This window comes from Gobius niger (genome assembly GCF_951799975.1).
Source record: "Gobius niger genome assembly, chromosome: 14".
Lineage (NCBI taxonomy): Eukaryota > Metazoa > Chordata > Actinopteri > Gobiiformes > Gobiidae > Gobius > Gobius niger.
This window is the reverse complement of record NC_136865.1, coordinates 9,772,742-9,797,989: the sequence shown is the minus strand read 5'-3', so window position 1 is coordinate 9,797,989 and position 25,248 is coordinate 9,772,742. Positions and strand designations below refer to the sequence as shown.

At 41.5% G+C, this 25,248-nt stretch overlaps 3 protein-coding genes across 7 annotated transcripts in view; 2 read left to right on the top strand and 1 right to left on the bottom strand.

Annotated features, from left to right (window-relative positions):
- The window catches only part of LOC306974083 (receptor-type tyrosine-protein phosphatase U-like), a 371,134-nt gene that overhangs the window by 234,692 nt on the left and 111,194 nt on the right, over positions 1–25,248 (bottom strand). The gene's annotated exons all lie outside the window — the stretch shown is intronic.
- The window catches only part of LOC306974165 (C-reactive protein-like), a 431,917-nt gene that overhangs the window by 363,887 nt on the left and 42,782 nt on the right, over positions 1–25,248 (top strand). The window lies entirely within an intron of this gene.
- dharma lies at positions 4,018–5,107 on the top strand. Its single transcript, XM_079571332.1, has one exon. The coding sequence runs from the start codon at positions 4,297–4,299 to the stop codon at positions 5,050–5,052; it is 756 nt and encodes a 251-aa protein (XP_079427458.1). The 5' UTR covers positions 4,018–4,296; the 3' UTR covers positions 5,053–5,107.

Genomic DNA, 25,248 nt, shown 5'->3' with positions numbered 1-25,248 from the left:
GCGTGCGTTCGCTGAAAGGATAGACACAATAGTGCCCTGATAAACAAGCTCCTTCAAGGCTGCCACGGCGTGTGAAACAAAAGTGAGCTCACCCAACCTACGGAGAACTTTTTTGCAGTTTTTCGCGACATAAAAACCGCAGCCTCTTATGAGCGGAGGAGAGAGAAAGCGCACAAATTTAATACAAATTCATAACAGCTTCTTTAGAGATAATGCGTTTATAACAGAGTCTGCACTTCTGGGCAAAATGGACTATATTAGATAAGGCAAAGTTGTCGCACTTTTAATTACTTTATCGCTGTGTGTAATTTTGTCTTTGGAAAAAAAAAAAGAAAAGTGAAATACAAAGGAAGGACGGAGATAAAAGCTGACGCACTGCAAGAGCCAAGATCCACACTAAGACACACAGAAGGTTATTTGGGGGGGATACTCTGCAGCCCCAAAATGAAGTCCTTTCCTTCCGCGTTGTTTACTCAGATACTTGAAGATAATGATTTTCTGTGGCATTTCTTTGTATAGCTCTTTTGCATCATGTTTGCCGGTGTCCTACGTGAGTAATGTCATGCAGTTGGTCCAGTCTCAGCAACACACATGTGCCCAGAGAATGAGTTTCTATTGCAACAACACATCATCTTCACAATGATAGGAAGAGCATTGACATCGAAGGATCAAAAAGCGACGTCGCTGTGAACACGCTCATTGTGAAGCACAATTCGCCAAGCGTTGGAATGTTCACCCACGAATAGGGAACGTGAGCGTGGGTTTAGACCGTCGTGAGACAGGTTGGTTTTACCCGACTGATGATGTGTTGTTGCAAAAGTAATCCCCAACATCCTGAATGGCCGGGTTATTCTTTCCTAATGACGTGGGCATATTCCAAGACATAATTTTCCTGAGGGAGCGCGGGAAGACGAGCCTCTGTTGACCCTTCTTCATCCGGCTCCTTGGTGTTTGTCCTCCATTTCAGGTCCTCGGACAGATGGATGCCAAGATATTCAAAGCTCCCCACCTGTTCGACCTCCTCCCCGTTTATCCTCAGACCAGTGTGGTGGCAGATTTGATGCTTCCTAAAATCAATAACAAGCTCCTTTGTCTTTTTTCGTATTTAGGAGCTGCCCGGACCTCTTTCCTGTGGGCGCTCTCGTCGTTGTTTGTAATCAGTGGTGGTCAGTCAGGGCCAGAAGGACCTACTCTGCTAGCCCTGGCAAAATGAAGAAAAAAGAAGTGTAAAATGTCTTAATAGTATATTTAATTTGTAATTTATTTATATAATGTACTAAGGGTGTGTATTGCCTTGACTGTTTTTCGAACGGAAAACAGTCTCTTGGAAACCTAGTAATGAAACCAACTAAACTGGGGATGCACGTGTTTCTACAGTTGGGAGTCCTTAGCGATCAGTAATAACAGTTATGGATGAAACCAGACGGGGTATTTAAAACCTCATCTACTCCATAACGGGTGTCACACGTAGATCAGGGACATAATGACAACACGGGCGTCACTGTGATGCGCTCATCTCTTCGAAATCTTTTAGTGTTAGCAGTGCTACACAAACGAAGCCGAGGGGAAACGAAATACAGCAGCTCATGTTAAACTTGTGTCGTAGTAGTTCAGTGGCCAGACACAAGTTTAACATGAGCGGCTGTATTTAGTTTTCCCTCGGCTTCGTTTGATTCCGTAATAAAATGCTACGAAGCTAAATCCTCTCCGAACGCAGCGGTGACCAACTCCGCAAAGTCTGCACAAAGCTGGAGGCTCTCGTAATAATCCAGGTCTCTGTCTTTGCTATAAAAGCCAAAGTGGGGCCAAATGTAAAGTTTTAAAAGAGCCCTGGAGCATCTCATAGCTCTTTCGTTCTTTCTTTCTTTCTTTCTTTCTTTCTTTCTTCCTGTGATTCTTTAACTCTCGCTAGATTCCAGTGTTACACAAGCGGGATGCGCGGTGCGCTGCCATCTAGCGGGTGGGAGTAAAAGTGCAGGACCAAAGCGAGACGCTGTAATGAATATTTCCCCAAAAATAGATGTTTAAATATCAATACGGCACTTTTTGGATCGATACGAGAATCGCGCGATATAATATCACGATATATCGGCGGATCAATATTTTTTAACACCCCTATAATGTACAGTTGAGTTTCTTATATTGGTATTGCTGAGGTGTAACTGAAATTTCTTTCTCAAAAAGTGCCTTAAACACCTCTGGTGAGCTGTTCCGCCTCAGGGTCTGCTGAACAGATTAAGATACCCCTGTGTTGTCAGGCTGTCGGGCCGCACTCATGATTGACACTCAGCATGACTGACAGAATTATCAGCCAATCAGAATTTGATGTACAATGACAGTGAGTCCCCCAGGCCCTGCTGTGTCTCAGCAGCTTTGTTTTCCTCGCCTTGGAAAATTGCTAATGTAACTTCACATGTGCAAGACGTTCCAACCACTCAGAACAAGTGGACAAGTGGATAAACAAAACATTTCTCTTGTGAAATGTCCGAACTAGGCAAAATCCCTAATGAAGTGCTTCGATAGCAAAGCAGCGGGAACGACAGCGGGGCGAAGACACTTGGCTCCCCGGACAGGAGAAGAGTTTCCCCCAGCTGGGACTCAGGCCGGGACAACGAGCGCTAAAAAGGCATCTCTGGGCATCCCACATAACACCAAACTGTAAGTCCAGAACCTTTTTGTTACTTTGGATTTTGCGTTTTGTTTGATCTCTGGATGTCTCGCTCTGTTTCCACGTTATAATGCCTCCACCTGTCATGTGTTGCGTGTTTCCGTATATTACGAGTGTTCCTGAAGGTTTGTGCTTTTGTTGGAGGCGGGGGTGAGAGTTTAGCATTAATCAAAGAGGGATGAATGAACCAAAACACAAAGGAACAAACACGGATAAAAGATCTGAGCTTGTTCAGTGTTCAGTCCCTTTTAAGTGTTCGCCACATCATATAGAGCACTTTGCACCCCCCCTTTAAAGCAGCCAAGGCCGGATGACTCAATCAATTGCGCCTCTTCCAATTCAACAGCTGCATTTGCAAACATTCTGATCAGCATTCCCAGCATTCCCTGTCACCGAGCGGAGCAAACCGGATTACATACTCGGCTCTTGTCCCATTAATTACAAAGTCTTCTGAGGAAATAAACTTCTTCACTTATCTCCCGCCGGCATCCCAGCGGTAGTTCTTTAGGAGCGTTGAGGAGTTTGAAACGCAAAGCCCGGGAGACTTTCCCTCGCAGAAACTCAGAAGAAGATCTCCAACCCGCCACAGAAGGTCTAATCGAAGAAACGTTGTCCCGCATCTAATTAAGACAGTGCGCGCTCATTTGCAGAGTTCAGCGTGATCTGGGGCTTTGGTAAGAGCCCCAGATGGAAGTTGGGACTTGGGAGATAATTTCTAATGATGACTCCATCCAAGTTCAAGGAGCTACATATTTGGACAAATTGACGTTCTTTTCCCCAATAGCAGCAGGGACCGTTTGGGGCCCTTTGCTGGCATTTTGCATAACTACAATTTATAACATCTTTAGTCCTTTGGGTATTTTCTAAGATTTTATGTTGTATTATAAAAGTACCAAAGCTAAGGCAACAACCACTAATCTATTCGAGAAATACTACTAGTTAATTTCTTGTATCATTGTAAAACATGGAGTTGAACACAGCCGTTTCAAATCTTTCCATGTTTCAAATTGTTTAATTTGATTTTATTTTCCTGTTTTATTAAGTGGCCTAAGGTTGAACAAGAACTTAATGCATACGGGATCAAATCGTTCAAAGGATTTGTGACACTTTATATTGGCTACTATCTAAATATTTCAATATATAATGATCTAATATTTTTCTTTATGTCTTTTCTCTTATATGGCTCCAGTCGACAAATCCTGTCAGCAAAATATAACAAATGCTAAAGTGGAGTTTGAAATGCATTTTCATTTGGTATTATATATCATTTGAGGAAGCAAACTTTGAAAACAGATATAGCAAAACCTTGAGTTTGGGATATTCATTTCATTATAAGAACAGTCTACATCAATGAATTTGGTTGTTACCTATATCTGGTTGCATTTGCTTGATGAAGTCCATTTAGGTCCAGGGTGCCTTTGATATTTCCATGATAAAGAAAATAACTGATGACTTGTCCTTTCATGATATTAGTGCTTTGTAGCTCAGTGGCAGTTTTGATTGGGCTTTACCAACGGCCTTGTGTTATATATAACCTGTTTGATCAAAACAGCCTTCAAAGTGGACGCATGCTTTAATGACCGCATGACTTGTTAACAGGTGTCTTTGTCTTTAAAAGAAGCCTATTAATGACTCGGTATCAATTGGCTTTGATTGATTGTACTGTACATGAAAGAACCAGGCCTGGGCTCATAAGACCTATAAGACCCCGGAGACCTCCAGATACTTCAGTCTCATCTCTGAACTACATGGAACACAACAGAACCAGAGCTGCTTCCTTCTTCCCAATGGACAACAGGGATGTTTGGCACAGAGGAGCTCCACTCTCAGGCTACGGCAGATTTAGGCCTCCGCTATTCGCCTTGGAACACTTGGATCGCACCAGAGCCCGACCGGCGCCCGCCCCAGCCGCGGAGAACCCCAGCAGGGCGACTGACTTCAGCATCGAGCGCATCCTTTCCGCAGATCTCGGGAACAAGACGCCAGTGGAGCGACCTCCGAGCCCCGCGCTTCCCGGAAGCTTCGCCCTCCCGTACTTGCAGTGCGTCTTCTACCCGGCGTACCCGATCGTGCCCATGGCCATCGATCCGCCGGCCTTCACCTACAACGTTGCTCTTTGCGGCGCGGGACAAAGAGGCCAGGACGTGAGGCAAACGCAGCAGCAGCATTGGAAGCCTCGGGCGAGGACGGTTTTCACGGACAGTCAGTTGCAGAGGCTGGAAGAACTCTTCGAGCAAACGCGGTACCCCTGTACGGAGACGAGAGAGGAGCTGGCACGGATCATCGGTCTGAGCGAGGACACCGTCAGGATCTGGTTCAAAAACCACAGGGCAAGGAGGAAGAGACAGACCAACGCCCCGCAAAGCACCCAGGACCACCTATGAGACTGTGATTTGTGAGGCTACTTTGGAATGACGGACTGCAGTTAATCTTGCTATGTCAAAGCAGCAGTTTATTTAAAAAATATAGACAATTTTTGCACATAGGAGTTTTATTCCTTTTTTTCCATAGTGGGAAAGTATTGTATTTTGCTTCTTATTACAAAACACAACATATGAATTAAAAAGTTGGTTTATTCAGAATATTTAATGGTTTTGACGGATATTCATTTAGCATGGGGTACATAGCCAGTTCTGGGTAGTAACAAATTCAGTCTCATTTTGGCTGATCGGGTTTTTGTAAGTATGCCAAATATAGTAAATCTAACTATTGTTCAAAGGATGTAACATAAAGACACAAATCTTAGGAACCCATTCCTGATATAAAGCACAACTTTAAACTTCAGAGCTAAAAGACAGCATTTCATCACAAAAAGTAGCCATAATGGATAGCATGCAAAAAAGTCAAGCACTGCTATTTCTACAGGGGCCGGGAATTTTTCCGATTAATTCCGATTAATTCAAAGCATAAGGTTTAATACGATAAAACGTTGCTTAGGGACATAAAGCCAAAAACAATACTGTCGAACTTGTTTATTCACACAGTTAAGCCGATATAAACCTATTTAAAAAGATCATTCTCCAAAGTAAATCAAACTGCTAGTGTTTGAAATGATCAAATGGGCTTCACATCTCAGCTAAAATGTAGCAAAATATAAAGAAAATCTAAAATATACCTCTAAAACGTGAACTACCCCTGCATAAATGATGCTTGAGTGTGATTGATTAATTACAAAGGCCATAATTAACTGATAAAAAAAGATAAAAGATATTTTGAAGGTATGGTATTATTAAACTGAATTCAAGCTAAATTATCTGCCAGCAGGGGAGCAAAATGAACCATAATAAGTCAACTTAAAATAAAAAAAAATTAAAAATCTTTTCTTCACTCCATGAGCAGAGCTGTGAGGAAAAGTGAGTTTTTAAGCCTTCCTATCTTTTGAATTTTGCACAGTTTTGTATGCAATGCTGCTTTAACAGTAGCTTGAGTAAAGTGTGATGCCAAAGTCCAGCGCCTTTTCACATTGTGGTCTTCTTTTTGCAACAGAACGTCTTTGAGGTCTTTGTTCTCCGTGGGGAGCTTGGGAGCAAAGCCTGGGCCAAGTCTGCCAAGGGCAATATTCAAGGTCACCACCTTCATGTTTGCAGCTTCACTATGACTTGGAATAAATAAACGAAATATACTGCAACCACCACCACCACCACCACCACAAAGTAGGCCCCGAGCTCCATCCCAAACATTGTGCCGGTGTGGGCGGCCCAATCAAAGCCTCTCCGCTCCTGTGTTTGGAAGTATATAGCCCACGGTTAAAGATAGCAGCGCATCCTCAAGTGGCTCCGGCTCCTTGTGTCAGTTTATCTCCGCGAATAGTGGAGGCGAAAGCGAGCAACCTTGTCACGCACGCGCTAGACCTATACAGTATAGCAGAGAAACTGACGAGCGGCTACGGTTGAGCTTCCAAAGATCCGTCAGACAGAAACATCCGTGACTGTGCCAGGCTCCCCAGGCGCTGCTGAGGAAGCTGGTAATTCAATGACAAGCTCCAAAGCAAACTCATGGAACACATAGTTGTCATGGAACCAAAAGTAGCAAGAAAGTTTGTGGGTTTTCAAACAAGAGGTGACAAAGTTCTCTCCCTGGCAATGAAAGTAGCAAAAGATGTAGGAATAAAAGTATATAAGTATGTAATTAATTTGAAGTATTTAAATGAACAAGTATGGCATGCAACTTGTTAAAAAGATATAAGTTTCAATGTCAGGCGAGAAACGCTAATTTTCCGAATGTCTGGGTAGTTCTTCATTGTTTAGTAGCAGAGTTCGACAGACAACTCATTCGTAAGTGAGCAAGGCCGTGTTTTTAATGTGCCAATAAGCAAAGGAATGCAGGTAAATGATATTGGAGCTTTGTTTCCCTTTCACCATTACACGACATTGAGACTCTGGTTGACATAAAGCTTCATTTCTTTACATAATTCAAGGATTGCTGATGTTTTCTCTCATCCAGACTGTGCAGACTGAATAAAAAAATAAAAAAAGCATTATGATCAAAGGACTCAATGGGACTGATCGCAGAAGTCTTTAAAGAGGAAAAATAAACACAACAAGATAAATACAGGGTTCAGACTGCAATTGACGTTCGTTTTAAGTGCGTTTAAGTGCTACAAGTGGAACTGAAAGGTCACTAATGGGTCAAAACTGCAGACATTAAAGCACCTGATTCAAACCTGATTACAAAAGGGCAGGGGGAAAAAAGCATATATCATATACTTAAGTAGTTTTGTGAACGTTCAGGGGCAAAGCTGGCTTCTACAGACAAACTTTTGACCTTGTTTCTTTTCTAGTGGTAAAAAAAGGACACTTTAACATTATTAAAGTATAAAATTCAGAAAAGGAAGGAAACTAAAATGTTACAGTGACATATGCGTTCAGATCTACAACTGCATTGCTCTCAATCATGAGCGGGCAAAGGCTGCTGGACATTTATCAGCAAATGTTGGTCTGAGGAAAATCTCTTCCATTACCCGTGACACAGAAGGGGGGAAATTTTTCAATATTTTCAGTTAAACATAAAAGGAATAAAGCCACAGCTTAGAGGCTAATCTCTAAATCCAATTCAAAAACACATAGATTAAGAACTTTAAGGAGGAAATGGAAAGGTTAAACTATGTGAACGGTGTATCCCTGCACTATAAAGACAGCATTTGAAACAAAATACTCAGCAATGTTATGTAACCGTAAAAATACAAATTTCAATGAATGTCAACATAAGCTTAGTGAGCACTTTGCCTTTTAATGTGGATTAAAAGAAGAGAAATGTGGATCCAAACCAGCATCACACTATAGGCTATTCGGCATATCGTAAAATCTCTTTTGATTGCTGTTATGGACTAAATGCGAAGTAATTACGCTACTCTGCATCTGTCTGCTTCAGACAGAACAACAAAGAGATTTCTCCAACTCGACGAGATTAAAAGCTCTACTGTGATTAAACTGCAAGTGAATTGACTATTTAGTGTAATAAATCGCTGGGAGACGTTGCGTTGGATAAACTTTTGAGCTAAACATTATAGGTAATTGCCCCGATATGTTCAAATGTCACAAAATGGAACAAAACAAACATCGGTGTGTATTTTAATATGGTAATAAAGGCTTTGTATTCATTTATATTAGACACAGTGCCTTGGTCTTTATTGTCTGTGGTTAAAATTTTCATTTTGTGACAATTGAACCTGACAATTACCAATAGTATTTGTATCTGGAGCACAGAAGAGAAAGAGAAGAAATGTCCAAACCTTTTATTTCCTTGATCCCATCATTGCCAAATACAAAGCTCCAAAGTCCATTCATAAAATCTACTGATCATAGCTTTCTCATTTGTCATTCATTGAGGGTTGCATGTTAAACAATCACATCCAGGAGACTTTTCACGGGTAAAGTTTGCCCCAAAAGCTTTTAGCGGCTTGGATTCATTTGGCCATTAAAAAAATGAGCACTGCCTTTCCCCCCTGAGCAATAGTTTGGACACTCCTGATCTAACTTGTACCTTTATGGCAGACACCAGCTTTATTTTATTTTATTATGATAGGACACAGTTCTTGAGTCCTCATAACACACAGTATCCCCCCGAGCAACTAGCAAGATGTGTTCACTCTTTGCATCCCCATGCTGTGAATGTTCAAAGTGCTACAATATGATCAGAGTTCTAAAAAAATAAAAGACAGTCAGGAGACTATTGGGAGTTGTGCTTGGACTATTAATTGTGTTTGAAAGTTTTGACAGCAATTGGTTCACTCAGCTGGTGGCCTGTTACGGTGAACGGCATTTACTGTTTCACCAACCGAGAAAAAAAAAAACTGCTCCCACAAACATTCATCTCCAGAAACCACGTAACCAACGTTGATGTGGATGATCTCTCAGCGCCAAAGCTATATCTCCGGTGGCTCATTTGACCATAAATAACGCGACAGTGTGTGCCCATGTTAGCTTTGTTATTTCCGGCTTTCACACTTCATTAGCCGCTGGAGTACGTCAAAGGCTGAAGTTGTTACATTAGCGTTTGTGGCTTGATTGAAATTGCCGCTGAAAACAGTATGCGATCAAAAACGGGGGGAGAGCGCTGGTCCAAAGAGAACGCGTTGAAATTTATAACCTGTAATCCAACAAACTCATGAAGTGACAGCATGGAATTGATTAGCACTTAAGCGCGTATTGCAAACTTGGTCTCGGGAAGCGGAGGAGGTGCGAAGTTGGAAACAATACGGACATTAGCGCCGCACTCAGAGGGTCCCTCGATCCAGAAATTACTGGGGCTACTTACAATTACTGCTGCCGTGTTAAACGCTTCAAAAAGAAAGGTTTTGATTAACCATGCCATTTTCTTGTATTCTTATCCTAACAAATCAGAATAGAAATACAGAATAAGAACATTTTAAAGCAATGGCACATCATCACCAGTGCTGTGTGTAATGTTTTGTTAAATTACACCGTATGTTTGCAATGACTGTCTTGGTGACAGTATAGAGTACTTTCATTGAAGCAGGTGTTCTTGTGTTGTTTGTGTCCATCAAAGCCTTGTGTCTTGATGAATGATGATGTGTTGCATCTGATCTTCAACTGCCATTCTACAAGAGAGGCGACCATTGTCCTTGTTGAAACCCTGCTATGATCTTTAGGATGAAACTATTTAAAAGAGCCCCCTTTGTTATTCAAGTCTCGCCCATGTCTTTGATATCCTGTTTTTCAAATTTCACTTGAAATTTTGTTGTTGCTTTATAATCCCCATTACATGTTATGACATATAACTAAATATTAGATATTATTAAATTACCCCTCCTGGAACCGCCACCTTAACGTGGTGGAGTGGTTTGAGCACCCGCATGATCCTGGGGGCTCTGTTGTCGGGGGCTTCGTGCCCCTGGTAGGGTCTCCCATGGCAAACGGGTCCTAGGTGACGGGTCAGACAAAGAGCGGTTCAGAAGCCCCTTATGAGAGACCAACAGGCCCAGTTAATCGTGAGGCCGTCCTTCTGTGGACCCACCACCTGCAGGGGGAGCCATAAGGGGCTGGTGCAATGTGATTTGGGCAGCTCCAACAGCTGCCCCCACGACCCGGCAACGGACAAGTGGAAGAAGATGGATGGATGGATTATTAAATTATTATTTCAATGTCATGTCTGCAAAATAAGCTCCTACACTGCAAAAAGGAATCTTGAAACAAGTTACATGTTCTTGAAATAAGTAATTTTGACCTCGATTTGAGAGTCTAACTTCAAGAAGTCAACAGTGGCCCACTTTTGTGAGTAGGCTACTGCTATTTATTTTTTTATGAAATGTTATTTTATTATTCAAGTAACAGATTATTCTGTATAAAATTAACTATATCACCTTTGCTATGCCCGATCTCGTCAGACCTTGGAAGCTAGGCAAGGAAGGAGGGGCCAAAGGCGCAGACTGGCTGCCTCGCTTCCGTCAGTCTACCTCAGGGCAGCTGTGGCTACACTAGTAGCTTACCACCACCAAGTATGGAGTGAATGAATAATGCAATGTAAAGCGTCTTTGAGTGTCCAGAAAAGCGCTATATAAAACCGATGCATTATAACTAAACTAAGATCTTGTCTTTCCATTTTTTGTCTTACTAGGACTGGAATTAATCCAAATTTATCTTAATCAAGTTTTTTTGACGATGTCGATCTCAAGCTGGGAGAGCGTTTGATGGGAGAAACACAATGTAGTGCATGCAGAAAAGGTGTGGAAGATGTCCAGATGCTTGGCACTGATCAACCGGGAGAAGAAGAGTCTCACAGAGGATTTCCAACACCCCCGACGTAGCTGCTTCCTTTTAGCAACAAAAATGACCTGACAGCTCTTTGCAGCGAATGGACTAATAAACAGAGGAGCACAAACATTTCAAGAGGAGATCAACTCTTACTGAATCAGTTCACAATTGTTTGTAAAACACATTCATACATAAAAGCACTCCAGAACGCGAGCTAAAGCCTGTGCTAGCGTGCTAACTCTCACTGTCTGAAACATTTCCAATTATGTTGTGGCTCTTTTGAGCATGAGATGGCAGCGATGTGACGTTCATGACCAACCGGCTCTTTTGAACGACTCTTAAAAGTGAATGGTTTGAACCAGATCTCAATTGTGAAAAGAGACGGATCTTTCTTTCTGTCAAGTTTACCCAGAACTCCCCCGAACGAACACAAGAATCATCCCAACAATGGCGCAAGCCACACAAGTCAAAGCTAAATAAACGAAAATAAACTTGCAGCCTCTTTTTTTGAGAGTTATCTGGCTGGCATTATTAACATTAAAAAGAGCCAGTCTTTTGAGCGGCTCTTTGAAATGAACGGATCCCAAAGACTCCCAGTAAAGAGCCGTAAATCCCATCACTGTGAGATACTGTACCAACTGTGCACTGCTTTTGCATGACAGAGGTTTTGAGTCCAATCGGGGGAAAATAATATTTATTTTTCTCCAAATTCGTCATACATCTCTGGATTAACTCAACTTCTCATTAACTGTACTCGCATGAAACACAGAATCATTTGGTAGACTTTAATTAGCGCGCGTAACAAGCACAGTCGCCGGAGTCAAGCCTGATGCGGAGGAGGTAAGTGTTAACAATGCAGCCATTAATGCCCCTCAGTGGGTAACTCAATCAACATATTACGAGGACTACTCGGGCCACGGCATCGACAGTGCACATAAAAGCTCTTTTCAAATTCGGCGAAAGCCATTGTTGTTTTTTCAGTGCCACTGTCGTGTTTTTGTTATCTTAGCAGGTCCTTGTTACTGAGCCCAAAAAGTTCTTTTGAAGCCTTTTTTTTTTCTCAACAGCTCTTGTTTTCCGTCATTTTCCACCGGCACTACGGTTTGATCTGGCCCGAGTGAAAAAAAAAAAAAAATCACCCATAGTGCATTATTTAAAGGGTGATTAGTCTCCCACGTCCTCTCGGCTCCTGCACGGGCCCTGGGCCTTTCATTAATACGTCGGTTATCATCCCATTATATGCAAATGACTCATCCCAAGTATAGGGCCGATCGTATATAAAATATCCATTGCTCTGACAGGAAGAGGTTGGCGGTTAAGGAGCAAGGAGATATTTCCTGAGGAGAGGCTGCCAGCGCCGGAGGGAGACTGAGCCCGGGATGGAGTGAGTAATGGAGGATATAGGGAGAAAGTAGTTTAAAAAGTGACAAGTTGGACAAAATACCACCTATAAAATTGTCTTGAAGATTCATGTGGTGCAATCAATGTGTGAATGCTGCAAGTTTAGTGAAGACAAAACAAAACAAGGAATGAGTATAAAAGTGAGCTTGACCTCTATTTTAAGAGGTCTTAAGGGACCCTGTTGTACACGTTCGTTGCAAATGGTGGAACCGAAGAACCTGGAGGAAACCAGAAATAGATAACGGCTCTATAATACCTCTCTATTAGAAGCTACAGTATATAAACTAGGCGACTATCCACATGATTGACAGCGTAAGTATAGATTTTCATGGCCTTGGGTGAAATGTTAAACTATCTAACCTCTTAACGCCAGCCTTAACCAAGTGCATTTTCTCCAGTTCAGTTTTACCCCAATCTAAAACGTTACAGCATATAGGCCCTAGTAAGGCCTCATTGGAAAGCTAAGACCCACAAAATTGATTTAGAAGCATCTTTCTCCTCGCACTGTTGCCACGTTTATGTCACGTTTTCTGCAACAACAAAAAAATGTCATTGTTTTTTTGTAGCTTTTTCATCCTTGTTTTCATCTCATTTTTGTCGCTGTTTCAACAATTTTTTAAAGCAGTACTAAGTAACTTAAGTATATCTTAATAAATCATCTTCGTAGTCCCTCTGGGGGTAATACAAATGTTAATGGGGTGATTGGTGGGTCTATCATCTCCCCCTGGTGTCTTTTGCCAGAAAATTACACTAGTAACTTTCCCCGCTCCGGGTCGGAGGCCACAATACATACAAATGGAATCACAAAGAAGCTGACAGGCTAACAGGTAAAGCTAACTGTGTACACCTGAGGCAAATCACTTATAACACCAGACTACAGATATAAATGTCTGTGTTGACTGAATAATTTTTTAAATATAAACATTTTGCACTTAAAAGAAGTTTTATTTGAACAGCATCAGCTTCCTGGTAGTAAGCTACGCGGGGGCAGAGTGATTTGCTAGGTTACCGGATCTACAGAGGAGCTTGATATGGCAACGTTTGGAGCCGGATGATATTGAAGAGGTTTTATAATGCAGGCTACTAGTTACCATAGGCATGCGCTAGCCTAGCACTAGCATAGCCACTAATCTCTTCAAATTTCATGAATAAAAAAATATATATATATCTCCAGAAATCAACAACACTCTGGATAACTCTGAAGTGATCCTGAAATCCTGAAATATCCCTTTAATAATTGTGTGTTATGTATATGTAAAATGTTTATACCTAAATCATCTTCTAACTAAATATATGATTGTGGAAAAATAAAGAGTTAAAATGCATGCTAAAGTATTCCATATGAACTCCAAACACACTGGCTGCGTATGTGTTTAAGTATGATTGGCACGTGATTTCAGTGCTGTATCAGTGTGTAGTATACAAGTGTAATGTGCCTATTTGGAGTTATGTTTGAGCAAAAAGTCATTGTCACCGCGCCGGCTGCTAATGCCTGGAATTATAAGCTCAGGCAAACATTGAAGGGTGTTCGCGAAGCCAATAAATAATGCAAATCCACTCGCAAATGCTTGCCCCGGAGTGCGGAGAGCTTAGGAGAGGGCGCCGCGATTGACCCTCTTGTTAGCATAGGACTCAAGAGACAACAGTGGCGCGAGTGGGAGAGAGAGAGAGAGAGAGAGAGAGAGAGAGAGAGAGAGAGAGAGAGAGAGAGAGAGAGAGAGAGAGCGCTCAGGGCCGAGTGCGACACGCTACTCCACTCCCGCGCCGTTGTCAAAGTTACAAATGAGTCACTGTCCACTTTCTGCCGGGCATAGAATAAAGTATCCACAAGGTCGAACTGGGTCACTGTTAGGGTTGGTGAAACAGCGCCCCCAATTTGACGCTGGTGGCCAAAAAGTGTACTGCATCCATGTTTCCCATTGAGAATGAATGGGAGAGAGTTGGCGTTAATCCTACCGGCGCAAATGTAGTCACTCTCTGGCGGATCAACGGAATTTTTTTTCGGGCCCCACTTTGGGCACCCCTGCTCTTGTGCGTACAGTCGCTTTAAATGTTCTTTAGTGACATTTTTTTTGGAGAAATATAAGGTTATACCAAAACTATTTCAAACATACTTCTGGGCGTTCTTTGAGCTATGGTAGGAATCAGCAACCCTCCGACCAATAACATCTTAAAAGGTTGGCCAAATATAATCAAAGTGAGCATTTAAGCAGAACGCATGCAAAAATCCATTATCTTTAAAGTTGTTTTTAGCTTGCAAGATTAATTAAGGATAGTCCCTTGGCAAAAGAGTGAACTGCTTCAGTAGCATTATCCCAAAAGTCGTCCTAACGCTTTAAGTCTCAATAGCTGGCATTTCTGCTGAAGAATATTTTATAACGGACATAAAATTAAAAAGATATAATTGCAAATCTTCACGAGTGCATTAGGTAAAGTATTGCACTATCAAGTTGAAATATAAACATTACTTTTATACCCGCGTGTTAAATTGCCGAGGCATAAGCTCAATTTATGATGCTCTTCTAAAAGCACCTAGTAATGCCCCGCTCCATATCATCTTTATTGCAACTAAAGGTCCTTATCGGATGAAGCTGTTAAATGTTAACAATATAGAAACAATCGTAGGTTGAAACAAGGCATTCATCACATTCTTAGAAACCAAAATGTGTTTGTTTGTTCAGTCAGTGAGCGCCACGTATGAAAAGTGTGAAAGAGAAATCAAATGCACTACATTTCTATTGACGAAGGCGTTCTTTCACATTGAAAGTGTAAAAATGAAGGTTAAAATTCTTCGTATTGTAGAGATTCCGATACTATACAACAAATGCAGAGCCATTCCATTATTGTCAATCATTAGCTTTGTGGAACCTTCATGGCATATTCGGTTGCTGCCTGGTAAGTTCCATTCATTGCTGGAATACAGACATGTCCTGCGTCTATGATAAAGTCTTAATCCAACAAATGGTTTCAGTATTTGGTTTCAACAAAGGAAGGACTTTGATTACTTCCTGAAGCCAGTGCGGTCTGCCTTTGATGTCTTGATGGTGACTTTTGCGCGACTTTTGCACCAACCAAAACCAAGCCGAGATCTTTCGTTTGAACTCTAAAGCCTTTGATACGAGGTTCACATAGCTATTAGTAAATGGTGCAACTGTAAACGTTTGGACTTTTGGCCTTTGTAGGCGTGCAAGACCTTAATGTGACAAAGTAGATTTAGAAGTTCAAAGAGTAGTCGGACTTTTAGACTTTTTTGCAGCTTAAAAGTCCTGTACACAGTTTCTCCTGTTCAAAAGGAAATAAAAAAGTAAATAAAAGCTTGCTTGCTATTTTTGTTTCAGCATGCAGAGCTAGGCCTTCCTGTATATGACAATGTGCCAATTCATTGTTAAAGTGATAGTCTGGAAGTCTAAATGTTTTACACATTTTATAAAATGTGCAAAATCAACCACCTGGTTTTGCATTTTGTACAAATACAAGTACAAATACACCAAAAATATTTTTTGTAAAGTCTCTCCTTCCCAGATTTCTACAGCTTATCACAGTGTAGTATCTTCCCGCGTTGACCAATGAGACAAGCTTTCCCTCTGAACCAGCCTGTCAGGTCTAATCAGGAGGGAGGGGGAGGAGCTTGATCATTTACTTTTGAAAATTCTGTCCCTTCTCTCCTCCTTTTGCAAACAAAGAAGGGCTTTCTGGTCCAAGAGAGGAGGGGTTTACTTTCACATTTCACCCCATCTCTCCTCACTTTGCAAACTTACAGACTGTCACTTTAAAGTAAATAGAAAGTAAACAAACCTGGAGTATCAAAAACAAAATAGAAAAAAAAAGAGAGGGCAACGTCATATTTGCTTCATTTATAAAAAGGCTTTCCTAAAGTTTGGATGGTAACAGCAGGTCTGCATGCTATCAAAGTGAGCCCTTTCATTGATCATTCCCAGGCCACCCGCTGTTCGCCGGAATGTCAGCCGCAGCCTATATTTACTGTCCTCCCCTTTGTCACCGCGTTAATTACCGATGGAGAGTGACATCATTATCATGCCTGCTGCAGAGATACAGACTAATACCCCGCCGATCTGCCACACAAATGAGTACCTTAATTCAAATTGCCATGCCATGCCTGTAATTGAACGTGGCATGGTGTCATCTGCCAAAAAAGAAATAGAAGAAGAAAAAAACAATAAATCTGAAGAATTTGACGACATTTGCAATTAAAGAGATGTCAAAGTTGTGAAGAGTAATGTGTCATAGGTTTACATGCAGTGTTGGTGATTTGACTTTGCATTCCCCCTCTTTGCTTTAACCTTGCGTTTTCATCCTGGTTTTTGCCTTCCTTCTGGATTTGGAAGTAATCTACAGCGATCTCGCATTTCTCCGATTGGATCTCTTTCTCTTGTCGCCTATAAAATACAATGATAAAGCCATGAGAAAGGGAGGTGGGAGTTAATGAGAAACTAGGAACGGTGCCACCAAATCTGTCATATTAAATGTACACTGTTCTATTAGTAACTTGATTAGGCAAGTGGATTCCTTTCACACGGACCATAGGAGAAAAAAAGGCCTAGAATTAAGTAATTAACATGGATGGCCTGCGTTCAGCAAAGACAATGGGGAATTAAATAAGGACCCTCTCAGCCGTGCCATTCATAACCACAAAATAGACCAATTAAAGCAGCTACAACGGGTTTGTATGGTGCTATCGGCAGTATTTGTACGGCGTCCGTATGTGGTTCAGCTGATGGTGAAATAAGAGGCGCTGTTAATCAGTTATCTCACAAGTGCCATATTAGTGTGTATTCAGTACGTTCATGAATTCCATTACGGGCATGTTTTAAATGAACAAAGCAACCTCTAGTGCTCATATGTACTGTTTTCTTAATGTTTAACCGGCCCCAGAAGTGAACCTATCGCATATGTCTTTTAGTGGTGTTGTAGGAGAAACCGAAGCCCTAAAAGGAAAACTATAGAGACGTGGGGAGAGACACTGCAGGAGGAAAACTGCTGGAGATACTGATATGAATATGAAAAAAAAAAAGTATAGTGCAAGATGTATGTTTCATTTAATTAAAGGTGCGTTATGTAGCTTTTTATGTAAAAAAAGTAGCTGATATTTGTGCGTATTTGACGCTGTAGTGACCCAGCGGGTATAGATACAGACGGCATCGCGTCATAGAAGGGGGTGTAGCCTCGCCGTGGGGGTAAATAGGATATTTTGGGAAACAGTCTTTCACTCTTTTTAACCATTTTCTGGCAAAATATAAACCGATTTTTCACATTCAAATAAAGTGGAGTCTAAATCGGGTCCATATGGATATTTATTCACAGCAGATTGTTCAGTAGAAGCGAAAAAAGTTATAGCAAGCGCTAGCTAGCGTTAGCAATAGCACGATGCTAATATGTAGCATCATGTTAGCCTTGTCCGTTTTTTATGTATCTATAGGCTGTTACCCCCCTTTGCTCCTTTCCATGTCTTTTTATCTTTATTTAGTAGAAAAATGTACTCATAATTCAGCATTTGTTAAAGTAGTTTTTGAAAAATTAGAGAAAGTTTAGATTTTCTCAAAATTGTTTTCCCGCTTAACTGTTTTCAAACATGACCGTGTATGGGTGATTCCGGAGATGCCGTCTGTATCTATATGAGGGGTTAACATGGCGCCTTTACTTTCCATCACAGTGCTCCTGGATCCTGGAGTGTCCTAGAGACCACCGTGATCGAAAAGTAAAAGCACCATGCTGACCGCTCATACAGCGGCTGGGTCACGACAAGGTCAAATACACATAAATATCCACTTTATTTTTTCTAATAAAAAGTTGCATAATGCACCTTTAAAAATAAGGCATTTTAAGCATTAAATTGGCCAAAATTGCCTATATTTTACAAAATCTAGTCAGGCTTTAATATATAGTTTTATTCAGTTGAAATATTAGTAACAAAGATTTTTCAAACAGAATTTTGGATAGGCTATTTGTAAGTGAAAGCCTTGTTTTTTTTTGCAGCAAAGCTCAATAGGCTAGGAATTAGATCTTTAACCAGTTTACTTTACGCACATTTTTTAGAAATTGCGGGGTCTTAGCTTTCAAATGAGGCTTTGCACTGACCTATAGGCTGTAAACAAACGAAAAAGCAATGAAAACACAACAAAACAGCGACAACAACATGACACAAAAAGCATGAAAAAACCTTCCAAATGGCCTTCCACCTTTAGCTGTGACTATGCCCAGGGTGGTCTCCCAGAAAGGACCATATTTGGGTCACATTTGGGTACTGTATGTTACAATTTGTGAGGAAATCTCTCAGGAAATCTTCCTCTCGCTAGCGACAAAACGTCATTAAAAAAGCATTGTCGTTTTCTTTAACACTGACATTAAAACTAAGATGTTAAGAGAGAAAACTAGCTAATAATCTCATTCAACATTGACCACTGTGTAAAAAAAAACGTTTGAATCAGAGTGAGAAAATAGCCTGATATGCCATTGCTTCATAACGTAATCAACATAACAAACATTAGCACTGATTAGCTTTGCGGTATGCTAACACTGATACACACACACAACGCTAACGCCGCTGAACAAATCCCCATAGAGACAGTACATCCTGACTGTGCAGCCCATGATTCCAGGTGGCTTTGTTATCACCCGGAAGGCAATTTCGCAGTTTGTCCAGAGCTTTTATCACTGAGCATACCACATGAGGATAAGGCAGGCACGGCAAGGGTTCCACATGGAGAATTCTGATATAGGAAAGAAAGAAGAAAAATCTCTCAAGACGGCACCTCTTGGGCTCCGGTCGGATATGCTCTCCCTTCGTTTTTCATTCCCTCAAGTGTGTTCTTTATGTGTGAGTGCTATTTAGCGGCTCAGCGGTGATACACATGTGCTTGTTGCCCTTAACTTCTCCCAAGCGCCTGATTAAAAAGAAAGTGGATTGGAACTCAGGAGGAGGTGACGGGAGCAAGGACAAGTGTCACTATATCAAGGAGACAAGATGGCTCCATGAGAGATAAATTGAAGAGCCTGGGCTTCCAGTGTGTGATTTTTTTCAGGTAGCGGTACTTCAGGTTATGATGCGTGTACGGATATAAAGGGATGAAAGATACCAGGGGGAAAAGAGATGTGCAGTTGTTCACAAATCAATCGTATTTTGGAATTTACTCATTAAGTTCACCGCATTGTGAGCATTTCATGGGCTTTACCATTTGAGTGAATGCCCAATGGAATAGGAAATGCATATCTAATGATAGAGTCGCATGCATTTAGGCTTGGTGGAGGATCTGCCTATAGTGCATGGTTTGGGTTGAAAGGAGAAACAGTACCGAGGCGCGGGGGAAACACGCAAACTCAAGCTAGAAAAGTCAGTTTAGCTAACGTAGCATGAAGCAAATGTTAGCTCCGCTAGCTTCCTGGTTAGCATTATCCGTTTTTTAAGTATTTATGGGCTGGTGAACCGCTTTGGGCAATGCCGTCTGCATGTACATTTGTTAAGTGGTGATTTCACAGCTCTACTTCCGGGTTCGCAGATGAGCAAGAAACTACAAAAAACTCTTTAATACCACAATCATTATTTCTGAAACTCAACAGTGTTACTGAACATATTTATTTATCTATCAGGCCCATTAGCCAAAAATGCTGTACCTACTGCTATAAAAGTAATATTTACCAAAATCGCTAAATCTGGGTTAGCGGAGAAAACAGCGCAGCAGCTACGCTAACCCCGGAAGTAGTGACTTGAGTAAATATTACTTTTTTAGCGGTAGTTGAGGCATTTTTGGCTAATTAATCTGAGAAATAAGTAGGTTCAGTAACTCTCCGTCGAGTTTCAGAAATATTGATGGTTGTTTTTAAGAGTTTTTTTAATGTTTTTGTCTCACATATTTGCCGGTCTGCTAGGACCCGGAAGCGGAAGTCGTGACGTCACACTTAACAAACGTATAGGACCATCTTAATGTGACGCCAAACTGCTGTAGTTGAGTAACATAGAAGTCTTGATTTTGTCAAGCTTTACTGTGGGTATTTTGGCCCCAAGTTTCATGGGTTTGATTCGAGAGAAATGGATTTCGATTAACTAAAACTGAGCGGTTGCACAAAGCATGTGTATATCTCAGTCAGATGGAAGACCTCAGTGATTTTGCGATATACTGTGGCTAATATTGTGATAACAATATTTTGGTGATATGTTTTGCAGACCTCAGCTCAAGATCCACAAACTTCTCTTACATAACTTTCGACATATGTCCAGGGCCCGGACATATGCAGTCATCTAGTTACAAAGCAGAGCTGATCAATTAATCAATAATTTTGCCATTTTATTTGAATGTTATTCAAATTGTTTAGATAATTTTTAATAAAGCCTTCGCAAATTAAGTATATTGAGAGGGTAAAAAGGCTTTAGGGTCCGGACTAAAGCCTCTGGGGGTCCGAATCTGGACCCAGGTCCACCAGTTGGGGAACCCTGCCCTAGCACTAATAAAATTAGGATCCATTTAGGCAGCACCACATCTTTGCTTACAACTCCTCCTTGGGGTCTTGTTGTATCTAAAACCTGCTACACACATGTCCTAAAACGTACATGATTCTCAAGTTAGTTCACCTGTTCATATTTTCTTACCTCAAATGTTAAGACTCCTGGACATGTCCTTAATGATCTTCATTATACATCAAAGATTTCAGACTCAACCGCACTTTCAACAAAACTCCAATAAGGTATTTGACCCCCCCCCCAAAAAAACAACAACAAACAAACAAAAAAACAATGCAGCCGACAAGTCAACACTTTCAAAACAGATGTTGTGAATTTAAATAGCATTTGGCAGGGGAAGCTCTTCACGGTCTGACCCAACAAAAGCATTTTAAGTGCAACGAATAGACCATTCAGTGGACCGAAGAGTATCTCTACCACAACAGACTCTCCGACGCTAACAAATTCCGCATCTCCCACCAATTCCAAGAGCGCTGGCTTTCTGTTAATGCGCCATTTAAATGCAAAGAGTCAATCTGCCTTTTCTAGTGAGCTTTTCAAACTGGATCATCAAAGCCCAAAACCAAGAGAGAGGAAGAGGGAGAGAGAGAGAGAAGAGGTGGGGACAAGGCAAGGACGGCGGCTGGAGGCTGGAGGTGGGGGCATTCTCAAGTTGTGCTTTTTAGTAAATGATCGATGTCCAACTTCTCGAGAGGTAAGTTTGACAGAAGTGGTTTTAAGCTCAGTTTCGCTGGGCCGGGGGCAGCTGGGGCCACGGAGGGGTTTGCATTTGTTTAAGGCAGACGTGAAGAGTTTGGGAAAATGCTGTTAAAGGAAGGCGTTGGAGAAATATCTGGATTCAAAGCGCAATTTGTGATTTTTAACGTGGTGGGGAAAAAAGAGGGTCAGCTTTGTCTACCGAGGGGAAAAGAGGAGAATACAACAAATTGACGGCATGGGAGAAGTAGAGGGTACTGTGAACGGAAGATATTTGCGAGAAAGAAACTGGGAACCTAATTGAAAAGATTTCTCTAGTCAATGGTAAATTTGCAAGTTGTTGTTAGCATTAGCGACCGTAATTAGCTCCGCTTTACTCCCTGGAAGTTGTGAAACGTGCTTATGAACCCATCCCTGTCTAGAACTGGGTTGTTAGAAATGGGTTAGGAGAGATATTGATAAGTTTGGACGACAATTGTAAGTTAAGATTTTACTCATTCACTCAAAAATAACAATGCAAATACAATCAAAATACCAACTATTCACCGACTACTTCTACTCAGCCTCCGACATGCTCTGAATGAGTGACAGGTGGATGTAACCAATCATGTGGAGTCTCGGATGAAGCAGATAGCGCTAGTTACCGCTTAAAACAATATAAGTGCAGCTCCAAAACGTGATTGGAGCGTAAAGTGAAGATGGTGGAGTCGCACACAAAGTAGAAATAAATTTAGCCGCCACACACTTCCAAAACACGCATGTGCCAAAAACATACAAGTGGCCAGATGGTAGAGAGAGTGGGTTGACTTATAACTGAAGGCGGATTTGAATCCCAGCTCCTGCAGATTTAGACTGCCGTTGTGTCCTTGGGCAAGACACTTCATTCCCACCTTGCCTGCTTGAGTGCGGTGCCAGAATGAGTGGCTGGTGGGGGTGGTGGTGGCAGAGATTGATGGGGCAAATTGTACTGTAACAAATGCATTATTATTATTTTACCATTACTGTCAAGTTCCTAGCACTGTAAAGCCGCCATATTTTATGACAAGAAAGAGATTTTGCTTTGAATCCAACATCCAACAAACTGTGTAAAAAGAATGCAATGTGTTCTGCAAGATTTGCTTTGCCAAATGCCACCTATTGTTTATCCAGACACTGCAAAAAAGCCCGTATTGACTAGTGGATAATTACAAAGCTATCAGCCAAGCTGTGAATAACAGCACACAATATAAAAAGCACAAGGAAGAAGTATTTTTCATCCAATATAACTTTTCTGATACAAATCCGGATAAGCCAGTTCAGATCCCCGCAGTTCTCAAAGGATCTGCGCTATCGACTCAAGAGCTGCTCCAATTTTCCATCCACATACTCCATGGGTTTAGTTTAATTTTACTTCAATAGAATGTCTTGTACTCCAATTTGATGTTATGCTGACCATGTTTGTAGAAACCGAAAAGTCACTGCTCTGCTCCATTGGAAAATTACAACACATTCAATTCTCAAGCAGCTGACTATAGACTTTGGGATTGAACGCTTGAACAAATAGCCAAATCCATCATGTGGGTAAAAGGCAACAATTTCCATAGAGAAACATTAGCCAAAACAAAACCAACAGCAGGAGACCAACTCCAGGAGGCCACTGGTCAATACGAATACAGAGCAGCTCTATTCAACTTTTGTGATGGCCAGATATACAGTATCATGAGGCCAGGATTGGCTAGATATTCATGTCACAAAACACCACCACTTAACCACTTACCTCCTTTTGGATATACTCTCTCAGGGGTGTCCAACAGGCGGCCCGAGGGCCAAATCCAGCCCGCGAGATAAGTCTCTAGCTCATTCCTGTACGGAATTATGATTTTCTTTTTTTTTTAAGAAATAGCCAGAATGCTCCCTCCAGGCACAAGGGGGCAGCTTAAATAAAGAAAGGAAATAATTCCACATGTGTCCAACAGAGGGCACTGACATAAGAAGAGATCAGGATATAAACAACACATTATAATCACGTGTTTAATGAATAATGGCCACAGTGCAACAGAGACTTGGACACAGGCTTGTTAAGTGCGATATAAGTGTAAGCTGAGGTTACAGTCCTGTCAGGCTCATTATTATTCATTTATTGAAAAACGTTTCCTCAATAGTATTTTCCCAATTAAAACATATTTTACTGGAGCTTTTGTTTATGGACCCAGGCAATACACTACCGATATATTTTGGCCCCCAGCAAAATTTACTTGGAGACCCCTGTACGATCTTAGCTATAACATCAACCCTGGTCCCTAAAAAAATAAAGTCAGAAAACTAAAACTTTTAAAAAAAAGTGTGTGTGATTTTAGATAATGTATGCTGATTCTGAATCATACAGTATCTGCTCACTTTCTGACTCTCAGCATGTGACTCAGCAGCCATTTTGCAGAAAAATCACAACGCCTGTCACCTGTTACCAATTTGAATGAAAATGTTGAGGCTCATTTTGCACAGTTCTTGTGGAATGACTCATCTGGTTCAACAACAGAGAAAAGACGGCATCTCCTGCTGGCTTGGACAGAAATGATGACGAAAATACATTTGTTAACTAATGGAGGATGACCTGTGGGCCTGACCATCATTTTTACACACGATAGTCAAAAAATAGCCCAGTCCATTACCCCGGAGAGCGCTCTTTCACAGCATTATATTCATTTGGATGATATAATCGAACCACTGTGCAAAGCTGCTGTACTAGTCTACGAGCGAAAATAGCTTTTTGCAATCAGGCGACTCAATTCAAGCCTAGGAATGCAAAAACACCGCTTATAAATGATTAGCAAATGTAAAAAAAGAAGTTGTAAATGGCGAGAGAGGCATGTTCTCCATTTCAGACCGCAATGTTTCATGTCATTGATATTCCGCAGGTCTGGTGGACCCAATCGATAGTATTGAGCTACTGCTGCCCAATAAACTAAGTTGTTGTCTCAATCGCTGGCTCTTTAGCGCCGCGGCCAGATTTGCAGTCCTGTTTGGAAAATTCGAGTGATAAAGTATACAATGGCACGCACACAGGGAGATGTTTTGGCGAGCAGAAGTTAAACTAAAATAGGCCAATTCGACAGCTAAACCTGGCACATAATTTGCACTGCGACAAAGGTGCTTTTAGCTCCTCACAAAATCAGTCGCGTCGAACAGCGTGACATTGACGCAGCGTTTTTCTGTGAAAAACTTGGAAATTGCTACACTGGAGGCAGGATAAGAGCACTCATGCCTCACAAGTTTCATCTTATAGCCTTACTGGTTGAGAGTTAGCATTGCCGGCAACAAAAACTAAGGGGCAGAAGTCAACTTTTTGTGACGAAGGTTTGCGGCAAAAATATCCTGACCTTTCTTGGCGGTGTTTCTAGTCATTGCACTGTCCAAAACACACAAATGTGGCTAACACCAGACTGGAAGCACCGTCTTCTTCTGGTTACATATCATCTGATAATTAGCCGCATTGGTATTTCCAAGTAAGGTTTTCAAAGCGATTTAGCAATTCAACTCAACACTTCATGCCATGTTTGACCTTTAGCCGAGCAGCGTGAACATTGCGGAGCCGTGGTAACCTAAGAGATTCGGCAACACCATTGGGCTACAGCCTCTACGGCCATGGACAAGGCGAGGGAGTGCGAGTTTGCAGGGTGCAGGGGTGTTGTTCGTGCCAGCCATCTGTGCCGGGGTGTTTTACAGTTTTTGCAGCTCACCTCGAGAGGCTTTGTCAGCATTCAGTGTCTTTTTAGCAGCAGGCTGAATATATTTGAATCTATTGTTTTTGTACCTCCCAC